We start from the raw sequence: 12,728 nt of genomic DNA, 5'->3' as shown, positions 1-12,728 counted from the left end.
CTGTATCCTTGATACAAACAGATATTGGAAATTAACTATTAAATAAGAGTTCAGTGGGAATGACTTATAAGTAGTGAAAGAATATATAATTTACTAGTAGTACATAACATATCTATTTTCATGTAGTGGCCGTTTACTAAATCAAAATTTGATTCAAATCATAAAAAATATCTTATTTACTACCGCTAAAATAATACTTCTTACGTGCTTACATAAGTACATATCCTATAAGTTTTCTTTATATAAGCCGCCAAGCTATAAATATGACAAAAAAGAAAAACACATTTACATTTACAAAGGACTAAAACGAAAAATATCATTTAGTGGAAATGATATACCATCAACATCTGCCAACACTATTGAGTAAGTTCTCGCATTACAATCTACTCCATTTTATTTTCCCCTAATGACGAGACGGCATAGACTAGAGTTGTGTAGAAATGGCATTCAGACAATATTTTCGTAAATGTACATTAAAAAAAGACATCAGACATAATGTTTTTTTATTCTGTTCCCATTTTTATGGACACTAAAATTGGTTAATACCTGATTTTTAATACATAATGTCTTCATAACATATAATGTTTTTATGGCAGTAGGAAACTGCACGTAAAAAAATATTATTTTTGTTTCAATTTTTTAATAGTAGGACTCTTCGGGGCTCGCATGGCAAGGACATACTTTTCCGAGGCGTTCCAACTTCGTCTTCAAGGGTAGTAACACATGCAGATGCAAGGTGCAGATCTTAGATAGGAATCTTTTCTTATCTGGGGTTGATTACAGACGTAGGGCGGCCATTTACAATCAGGTGAACCATGTTCGTTAGTTACTTTATCTATATTGTAAAAAATATTACGTAAGGTCTACTTCTTATATATATAACATTCTGTGGTTATCTCCAGATCATCAAATCGTTATAACAGGGTGAAATGGGGTTCCCAAACACAATAGAGTACATTTGTATCACTCTCACGCGCCATTTTATCAAAAAGAAGAATGGCGTTGGTTTCGTATTTAGAAATATTGCCGGTAATATCAACAAAATGGGGATTTTTCCAATTACTAGAATAGAATGTTGTTTTTTCATATCTGATTTCTGATGTTCAATTATTTATTTGACATTTAGATATATTGCTGCTGATATAAAGAATTGGATTCCCCAAATTATTGTGACAAAATAAAGAGGTTAATAATTTATTTTGTGGTTACGCAAATTACAAATGTGGAAATTATCTGTCTTAGAGCTTTTTTCTAACGCGGTTGTGCCCGCGTGTTTAAAATACTACAGTTAATTCACGCATGCGAGTGCGAACACAAACCCGCGTGAGAAGAAAAAGTTATTTAAAGACAATAGCGTACATTTGTAACACTCTCACGCGTGTGCCACCTGTATCAAAAACAAGAATGGCGTTGGTTACGTATTGCCATTGTTAATATAAAAAAATTTAGATATTTCCAATTCCTGAAACAGAATGATGCTTTTTTTTCTGATGTTCAATTATTTATTTGTCATTTAGTATTACTGTTCACAAAGAAATGGATTCTTCAAATTGCCGTTGCAAAATATATAGGTTAAACATTTAATTTTCTTGTAACATAAATTACAAATGCGAAAATTATGTTATATGTGTATGTGTCTTAAGAGTTTTTTTTATATGACGCCGATGTGCCCGCGAGCATTTCAAAAATACTGCAGCGGGTTAAATCACGCATGCGGATGAGACACGCATGACACACAAGACTGCGTGGGAAGAAAAGTTCCATAAAGACCTTCTTGTCGGTCGTGTTTACGTCCGCACGCGTTTTATACACACACGCGTACGAGTCGCGAAGAGACTACAGCGAGTTAATTCAAGAGCGCATGTGAGACGCGCGTACAAGTAAACACGCGTGACACGAACCACACTCTATTAGTTGAATAAATCGAATCTAACCTCTATTTATAAAAGCGTCAAAAGAATGTAGAAATCAAAAGATATTTCATAATTTAAATATTATTGTTCCCAGAGATTGAACCTACATTACATAATAGACTACGGTATCCTATGCAAAACGGAGTACTTAAGATTATTCTAACTAATAGAAACTAATTAAAATACAAATGTACGTTCGCCGCCTACAGATGTCGCCGCCGATGTTCTGAATAATTCTTGCCTTAAATAATTCTAATGAATATTAAACTGAGAGCCAACAAGTATCTTTGTGTATTAATGTGTATAACGTAATCTGATTTATAAGTTTTTTCAGCAAATGCCAGATATGTACACATTAAGTATGTATTTTACTTACAACTATGACTAAATATCAATGCAAACTAAAATAATACAAATAAATTTATCATAAATTTACCGTAACGGTAAATGTACCGTAAATTTATGAATAAAATTAAATTTTATTATTTTTCGCTGCTCGTTCCATACTTTAGTAAATCTGTGGCGCATTTAATATGTAGAACATAAAGTTGTACGGAGTGTTTGGATACTATCATTAATATTCTGTGATGCTATCTGTTGCTAATAAGCTCTGTAATTATTTCGGGACTCATCAACTCACTATTTTATGAACCTCATGAATATTTTAATATTAATCGCGCCAACAGGATTGTCGAAGCGTGGTGACTTTATTAAGCGTAGTTATTTGTTTATTGTTACAGTTGATGAGGCGGGTCAGACCGGTGGTCTTGTCAGAACCCTTGGTGGTTCAACTGCGGCGGTACCACCGCCACACCTATTTCTACCTAATGACAACAGTGTTAAGCGCTGCTGTGTTCTGGTTTGAACGTAGGGATTTTAAGGGAGACACTTTTCCGAGGCGTTCCAGCTTAGTCCTCAGGGATAGCGGCGCATCTGTGGCCGACCTCAGGTAGGAATATCTTATCTTATCTGGGGTTGATTACAGAGTTCCATGGGCGGCAGTAGCCACTAACCATCAGGTGGACTGCATGCTCGTCTGCTACTCTTACATTATAAAAAAAAAATATCAGACTGACAGACTGAATCAAATTAATCCAAGCCAGTGTTAATATATAGTGGGATGAAAGCTCTTGTATATAAATCTTGACAAAGACCGCTAGGTATACATTTGCACCTTGTACCAAAAACGGATAGACTTAATCAATCTATCCGCTTTTGGTAACGAAAGATCGAAATAATGAATCTATCCGAATTTTGCCTACGAAAGATCGAAATTTATTGCCAGTAGGCAGAAATTGTCAAATTTCGGTTTTAATTATTTTTAATAACGGGTTTTAATCTCTTTGCTTACAATACAATGTAACACTTATAACACCCTAGTAGAGCCGAAAGGGCTCGCTGGACCCAAACACGACAAAAAAGCCCCCATAATCGGTAAGCCAGGTGCTGTGAATTAAATTATTATTGCGCCTCGCAAAGTGGTCGTAATTGCCGGGTTAGGTCCAATCGTTCAAATGTCAGTGGAAACTCAATTTAAATAGTCTTCGTGATAACCGGCTACTGCTCGCTTTGAAAGACAATTATTTATAAGGGCTATTTAAGTTTTAAACGTTTTAAACAAACGCGTAGATAATTATGGTTTTTCCATTTAACGCGGAACAAGTATGCTTGGGGTAATAAGTACCCCATTTCATTTTGGGGTTAATAAGTATATGCGTAACGATACGTATTAATCTTTTAGCTATTTAGGTAGTCTTATAATAATATATAAATGACGCTTTTATATTCATAGTTCCACACTTACGTTCTTTGTGACACGGGTGATATAAAATAAAAACATTAAAAACATACAAATTCACAATTTCGCCTAATGTCGTATAATGTTTTCCTAATTGGGAACAAAAACATTTGGCTGAAAGGTTTTTATTCTTTATTTCTTCGGAGTATTCGGGTGCTGTCAGAGTCGAACTATAAAGGGTTCTACCACCTTCAGTACTTCACAACGTTTATCCAATAACGCTACACACTTGTAACGCATTTCACATACCAACGAACAGCTTTCACACATAAAAACAACCAAAAAACATCACCTAACCCACTTCCATTATTAAAAAGCCAGCGGGAAGTAGGTACTTTACACCACACGACCCGACATGTTGAAGCACAAAGGATCGCCATTACTCTACGATTCTGCACGCTTGTCGCGACGCAGCGGCTTTTAATGGATTCGTTACAAAAACTTTCCGGTAAAAGGTTAATTAGCTGTTTTGTGCCTAGCTACCGAGTTCGTGTGACTTGCGTTTTACGGTTTTTGTTGCGTCTCCGTCAATAAATTAAAGATTGCTCAATAAATAATTACAGCTATCAAAAGGAGTCTCAATTTGTCTAAATGGCAATGCAATTTAGGAGATATTTTTGTAGTGTATTTAACTATATCTTTGCAATGTATTTCCAAACATCAAAACAATATTTTGAATTGTTAATGATGTGTGGATTTGAATACACACGACTTAAATATGTTTTATGTAAATATATTAGGTAATATTATGCCTCTTAGGTGATACTGTAGTCAATTTGTCAATATCGTACGTATGTGTAATTAAGATTAAGGGTTAATTTACATGTAGAGATCATATAACGTTTCAGACACATAACGTGGCAGACAAACAGTGTTCTCCTATACAATGTATATCTATTATCAACCTCCGGCGGCACCACCACCACACCTATTTCTACTTAATAACAGCAGTGTTAGGCGCTGCTATGTTCCGGTTTGAAGGGTGTGGTAAGGGAGACAGACTTTTCCGAGGCGTTCCAGATTAGTCCTCAGGGGTAGCGGCCCATCTGTGGCCGACCTCAGGTAGCAATATCTAATCCTATCTGGGGTTGATTACAGATGTCCATGGGCGGCAGTAGCCACTTACCATCAGGTGGACTGCATGCTTGTCTGCTACTCCTATATTATAAAAAACATACATAGAAAAACATTGTCTGGAACAGCCCTTGTCTGATGATTGTAGATATAAACGACTCCCAATTACGTAAAATTAAAATACATTTTTGGTTTTAAAACACGTCATGCTGTCAACACTGTACAGCTTGATTATTTACTAACGGTATTTTTCTAGCAAATCGACAAATTCATCAAAACTTAATAATTATTACTATTGCCTACAAATACAACAACACAATTATTAATACTAACACAGTTATGTAGGTGAAAGGTATCATAAATCAGTTTATATTATCCAATTACTTTTATAAATTACATTTAATTAGTCCAGCGAGTTCGTGTGACCGGCGGTGTGATAATTAATAATTATTATTCGAACAAATTTTAAAGCACTCCATTGTTCATGGCTATATTTATTGTTACGTAATTTTATTATTGAGAATTCTGGTTATTAATTAAATTGAGTAATTTTCATTATTTTCGTGCCTATGAACAAAGGGGAAACGCAAAATGAATTTCGTTTTTATAATAATTCGTTACATGTAAAATATTATTATATTTATAAGTAACATTAAATATATTTATAAGTAACATTTTGAAATCATTTATTTATTGAAATAATCATAATATTTCAATTGTATTCATGCCATCCAGTGCCGAAATTGTAATTATTGTAATTATAGAATAATTTTACGTTTTCAATAAATATTTCTATAATGTTTGTTACACCACTAAATATAACGAATTGTAGGTATATATTTTCTCGAATTACACGGCATATTAATGTTGTTATAGATTTATTTTATCGTTGAAATATGAGCAATTATAATATGATTACCATTATAAATATTCCCGCTCTAAAGAGTTATTTGTTAACTAATTGTTAAAATAATTTTCAATTCCGTTTAGAACCGCTAATGAAATATTTATACGTGTGTATTATTTGTTATGAAAGGAAACTGAATAAAATAAATATAAAATGCAATTGCGACATCTGTGGATCGCAAAGCGGGTAAGCGCCTTCGCAATGGTTCGACGCGACGTTTACGCTGCGAAAACGTTGCGTGACCGCTCTAGTAACTTTAAACGTTATTGAAATATTTATTTATAAATGAAGAGATCAAGATGATCTTGGTCGTATTCCACCATCGTATAGTTAACGGTCAGTTGCCAAATACCTAAAATAATTTTTAATTAAATTGAAATAGCGGATGTCCATACAGTGTATTAAGGTTGGTCACTGTCGGACATGGACATCTTTAGTCTACCACAAATAGGTTAGGAATCCTACCTCAGATCTATAGCAGTTGGCTATAGAAACATCGCTAACCCTGAAGTTGAAGCTTTGCCACACAGTTGACATCTAACACTAATTTTGCTGTTATAAGGCAAATAAGTGGTGCTGGTGGTGCTACCATGTAACGACAAAGTCTTCTACCACCTAAATGTTAAGTTTAAAACCATTGCGAAGACGATCTAACGAATACAATAGCGCGAGCACGAGAGGCTATCGAATGCGATATGTATACGAAAACGAAACGAAAGTCATTAACGTAAATGAATAAACGTAAGATTTGCGTAATAAACGAAGCGCGTCTTCGAAAACTAGTAAAAATAAAATATAAATTCAAGTGAAAAGATAGTATTATTTTGATACTAAAAGAACAATTTCTTGAATTAACAAATAAATTATACGAGTACTCAACTTATGAAAACTAAAAAAAGTTACGTTTTTGTGTGACAGATATTTGAAAAACTATTTACTTCGACTTATAGGTCATAAAGACCGAAATATTATTCTTTATTGATTAGATTCAATCATTCAAAAATATCATATAGTTACATAACCGTTACGTACGTTTAGTTTTATTCTTAAATCTACTAAGTTTCGATTTTTAATACCAATTGAACTGAAAAAATAAATAAATACCGCTCTGTTCTTAAAATACGTAACTTGACCCGAAGTTCGAGATTCAAATTTTTCATTTAAAAAGAAAGAAAAAAACAAAATAAATAAAAAAAACGCATTCGATGACCACCCATGCTCGCAGTGCGAAGCGTGCGTAGGAGTGGCGAGCGCTGGTGCGTGGCGTTCGTGCGCTAGTAACAACTCACCACCTTCCGTTTCGTGCCACACGATGCCCTCCAGCGTGACCGACGTGCCCGGCTCGCAGGGCCCCAGGCAGTCCGGCTCCGTGATGGTCCCCACTGACGTCCCGACGCACACTTCAGCTGTCTCCTGGAATGGAAACAGAAATGAACACTGTAGTCACATGACAGACAGAGAGTAAACAAAAGGTGTTGATTCGCAAAAAAAAATGTGTCGTTGGAAATAAACAAAGAAATGTTGAAAGATGCTTTTACACCCGAATTTGGAGGGTAATTTTTTCAAACGTATGTATGTACGAGTATGTATTATTCTTTGACACGCCCTGCTGCCAGACGGCTACATGGCTTTGTCGAAATTGTCGAAGTTACATATTTTTTTAGGCAGGGTTTTTTTTGTTATTACAATACTTTTCCAGTCACAACAAACATTTTAAAATTTTTGAGTATTTTTTATTCGTCGAATATTTTTTTGATATTATGTTTAATAATACTCCGACAATATAAACATCCACTTGAATTTTATTAGAATTTTATCGACAAACAAGATAATCTAGAATCACTTTTTATCTGTTTATCTCTATTTATATCAATAATAATCATCTGTGTTTAAAAATGCCCATTAAAGTAGGTACTACAAAGTACAACCAAAAAAAATCTTACAATTACAAAACATTGTGACTGACATCTAACGTTTCTAATACGGTTGACCTTAACGGTGACGATATGTAAAGGCGAATCACGTAGGTCGTTTGCAGTGAGATTAGGCCTATTACCTCATTTGGGTGACAAAGTAGCCTGCCAATGAGACAACGCAACAAAGATTCTCACAAAGGTCTGTTTTGCACAAGATACTCTGTGTATATTTTTAATTTGCACTTTAGGTGCTAATATTTAAAACAACAATGTAGATAATAATAATTCGTATAAACAAATGAGATGAAAATTAATTAATAATACATTGATATTTTCACAATTTATTTAAATTTCATAGTAATTGATATACAAACTTTGATTTTAACGCTAAAATGTATATTTATGTATGTGTAATCAACTGAACGAATGGAAGAACGAACAAATAGGCAAATGAATGATTGGCACACGCTTGAAATTTACATAATGTTATAATAAAACCTGTGTAAGCCTACAAGTACCTAATGATAGATTTACTATTCTGCTCATATTGTCTTAATCCGTGATATTGTCTAAAGTACTTAATTATTCATTTACAGGAAACCCATACGTGCCAGAATTCTTCATAATTATGCCAAAATGCAAGTAACATTAAAGTAAGAATGAATGTTGCATTACTTATTTGCGATCACCTCAAATATAACGCTTTCTGACAATAAAATAACACTTGACAAGACAGTCGTGGCTTTCCACATGACCGGAGTTTCTGCATGAAGCAACACATCGTATGTAATGTGGGACCGAAAAACAAATTTCAGAGAGAATCGAAAATTCAATGTTGGAGTAAAAATATATTTAAAGACAAATGAATATGGGTTTAAAATTTTGGTAATATTAAACGAGGATGTGAAAAAAAACAATGTCTGATGTTTTGTTGAAATATTTCAATTTGAAACGGTTTTATTAATATCTGGGAAGTTATCTAATATTGTATTGTTTGTTATGACGTAAATCTTTAGATCATTACATTTACGTCATAATAAACAAGCTTCGTTCACATGCTTGCTAATCTTTAACAAATCATTACATATTCATTCGTGTGGCTAGAATGTTTGTCTTGATTTGTATAGGTTTGCAAGGACTTATAGCTCCACATTTGACTCCTGAAATCAAGTCAAACGTTTGTAGAGATGTGGAGTTTGTAGCAAGTATCAAGCCTGCCGACTCGAACCTAATATCGTATAAAGTTGATAAATAATTGACAATAGAAAAAGTATGGCGCCCACACATATTGCGTGCGAACATGACGCAACATGTGTATGTTGCAAGACTTGCAAGATTGCTATAAAACATATCATCCAAATATAACGTGACGACAATGTGATAAGAGCACATAAGACCCGCTTCACGCATGACCATATTATTTTCCGCGTGAAGCAACACGTATCGACGTACGTTGAATGCCGTGAGAGCAAAAAATTCGCCAAGTACGAGTCGAACTCGCACATGGAGGCTTCCGTATCACAAAATGTTCATTATTTTTTACTTATTTTTATTCATTTTGATTTTAATGACACTTAGTTATATGAAACAACAAGATGGCGTTGGGGTAATGACGGATGATACGTAAACAACGTATAATAAAATTACAATAATTATATTAAAATCTATTTTGTTGTTCTTATTTGTATTTATTATAATAGCAGTTATAGTAGTAATCGGATTGTAAAAGTTTCAACGTCTTCCTAGTTCTAGTTCTTGATAACAGTTAGATACAAAAATACCGGGTTGTTGTATTGAGACCCCCTTTAATATTCAACTTTATTTTATTTTTAGTACTTTTTGTTATAGCGGCCACCGTTTTGCATCCTCTGTAAAAACTCGAAGTGTCTATCTATTACGGTTCCGGAGATAGAGCCCTGTGACAAACGCACAGACGGACAGACAGCGAAGCCTTAGTAATAAGGTTCCATTTTTAACTTTTGGGTACGGAACCCTAATAATAATACTGCAGCCTTCAAAACGCGTAATGGCGTTGACGTAAAAAATACCATCAAAGCCTTAAATGAATATTAATTTACAGTTACGTTCGTTCCGAGGTTGTAAAGCGTTCTGTTGGGCGAGTGCCTGCAGATTCATTAAAATTTTTAAGCTTTTTAAACTTAATTTGATGTTTTTTCGACTACTCGACGAATGTAATGTGTTTTAATATTTGCAAATATAAGAATTCGTTATTGAAATTTCTTTGGACTATTTTTATTAACAAAAACAGGGTTTCATTATTAAACAGCTATGTTCCCCTGGTATCTCAGATATTTTTATCTAAATAAAGTATTGAACATCAGAAACTTTAGTTAATCTAGTAGTTAAATAACCTTCATTATAAGCGTATTAAATCATTTTAATTGACAGTGTTTTACTCGTACTTTCATAAAATAAAGGTTCATACGTAAAACATACACTACCTTAACAATACAGAATCACTGTATTATTATTAGTACTTACAATCAATTATTTGAATTATGTTATATACTGCGAAAACCTTAACCAATAAATACGTATAAACTCTACGCAACGTAAAGAAGACCTACATAGTTCAAAGGATTCAAGTATAACATTAGTCAACACAATCTCATACTTTATAACACAAAATTTACGTCCTTTATACAGGACATTATCCCTCGTAAAAATATTTCAAAGCATTTACATAGTTAAAACAAATGCGGGTGTGAACGTCTACACACATTAATACTGTAGCACTACTATGAGTTTACAAAAGTATTACTCGCTAGCGACTGCGTAAAATAAATGTATGAAAAATTGTACAGCGCCTCTGGTGGTTACTCGTAGAACTAAAATCCGTAGTGGCGTAACTCGATACGTAAAAAACCTATCGAAATCAAATCGCTAGCGAATGTCATTATGATCTATTGCCATACAAATTCGTTCCCATGAGTCATTAATTTGACAGACGTTGTCAAGAAATACCGTAACGATAGTAGTTATGTTATTCACTAGCAAAATGACAATAGTTTTCTATTTACAATTTCTATAGTGGCGTTTCTATGCAAACTCCTGGTAGTGCTACTGGCCCCATAATTCCACCACCGAAACCCGTCAGATAAATCGTATTTATAGTTTAACCGCCTGCAGTAAAAGTACAGCTGATTTACTCCACTACGCTTCTTCCTTGTAAAGGACTTTACGGATGAACAATTTATATTATTTTTGACGTGATTTATAAAGTACATTGAAGTGTACTAGTAATATAAGACAGTCTCATACTTTAACACGAAATTTACATCATTTATATAGGACATTATCGTTCGTAAAAATATTTCAAAGCATTTACATAGTACGTTCAAACAAATGCTGGTGTGAACGTCCACAGTCCACACACATTAATAATACTGGCCCCATAATTCCACCACCGAAACCCGTCAGATAAATCGTATTTATAGTTTAACCGCCGGTTGCAGTAAAACTACAGCTGGTTTACTCCACGACGCGTCTTCCTTACAAAGGACTTTACGGATCAACAATTTATTTTATTTTTGACGTAATTTATAAAGTACATTGAAGTGTACTAGTAATATAAGACAGTCTCATACTTTAACACGAAATTTACATCCTTTATATAGGACATTATCGCTCGTAAAAATATTTCAAAGCATTTACATAGTTAAAACAAATGATGGTGTGAACGTCCACAGTCCACATACATTAATACTGGTCCCATAACTCCACCACCGAAACCCGTCAGATAAATCGTATTTATAGTTTAACCGTCGGCTGCAGTAAAACTACAGCTGGTTTACTCCACTACGCTTCTTCCTTGTAAAGGACTTTACGGATCAACAATTTATATTATTTTTGACGTGATTTATAAAGTACATTGAAGTGTACTAGTAATATAAGACAGTCTCATACTTTAACACGAAATTTACATCATTTATATAGGACATTATCGTTCGTAAAAATATTTCAAAGCATTTACATTACATTATTTTTGACGTGATTTATAAAGTACAAGTACAGTTTTCGATCATAATAGAATATGAATTTTGGGGACTCAATTATCATAAAATATTGTGTGAACTAGAGATCCCGTCATAATAAAATATAATACTGTTTATTGCACACTTATAGTCAAAATTAAAAAATAAACAACAATAACATAATCGTTTCTTGTTTTTGTTGTCTGTGCTCGTTATACGTATTGCGTAGAAAGTAGAACCACTGAGCAATTAAGGATGATTTCGTGAGGATACTATCGTTTTATTTTCATTTAACCGCAATAACTCAGTCGTGAGAATTCCAAAATGTATTGAACCTAAGACCAGATCGACTATAATTTTCTTAATATCTTAGTTTGCTCAATACAGATATTGTATTTGATCCCTTATAATAAGTTCAACTTGAATACAAAGACTATAAAATTGAATTGAAAGAAGATGACATAACTTTTATATTTTTGTCACATAAATATCGCTGAGATTTATCGCAGACATACATAGGAGAGGTCACTGTTTCGCGTTTATATGCCCTCATTTCGGAATAGCGGAAATAAGCGACCTAATTACTAGCATTTGTCGGCGTGTGGAGACGAGCAACGTAACAAAGTGGAACAAACCCTTTGCTGTTTCGTATGCAATCGCGATGTAGGTCAACCGCAGTTGAGGCTATTTTTTCGTATTTTTTCTTTTTTCCCTACGTTTTATTGCATAAGAGTTTTCGAAGTGGACGGAAGTGCGCTGCAGGTGGAAAGATATTAACCTTGGAGATTTTAATGGATATTAAAGATACATTGACGCATTGAACCTGCCATTTATAAATACAACCTTTTTGGTATTGTATTTTTGAACTTTTTTCGTTCTTATCTATATTAATAAGAAACTGACCGAACTTAAATGTATTTCAAGCAAAGGCTTTTTTAGCGCAATTCGACCCAGTAGGTCTTCAAAGGCTAATAAATGATTCGTAATTAATAAATTAATGTTGACAATACTAATATGTTTTGTGAAAATGGAAAATACTATACTAGTTACCTCACGAAATTTTAAATGGATCCCACATAAATACCCCATAAATACCGCATCTTATCACCAATCTCTCGGATAGAA

The 12,728-nt window shown here is 33.7% G+C and overlaps 1 protein-coding gene across 3 annotated transcripts in view; it reads right to left on the bottom strand.

Moving 5' to 3' along the window:
- LOC140752599 (uncharacterized) overlaps positions 1 to 12,728 on the bottom strand; it is a 181,988-nt gene that overhangs the window by 17,014 nt on the left and 152,246 nt on the right. For all 3 annotated transcript variants that reach the window (XM_073086946.1, XM_073086948.1, XM_073086947.1), the window contains one exon: positions 6,982 to 7,105. In XM_073086946.1, the coding sequence (XP_072943047.1) occupies positions 6,982 to 7,105 (124 nt within the window). The remainder of the gene's footprint in view (positions 1 to 6,981; positions 7,106 to 12,728) is intronic.

This window comes from Epargyreus clarus, unplaced genomic scaffold, assembly GCF_041222505.1.
Source record: "Epargyreus clarus isolate Ecla_fem2 unplaced genomic scaffold, WU_Ecla_fem_2.2 ptg000024l, whole genome shotgun sequence".
Classification (NCBI taxonomy): domain Eukaryota; kingdom Metazoa; phylum Arthropoda; class Insecta; order Lepidoptera; family Hesperiidae; genus Epargyreus; species Epargyreus clarus.
The sequence above is the reverse complement of the archived record's forward strand: the minus strand, read 5'-3'. Positions and strand labels throughout refer to the sequence as shown.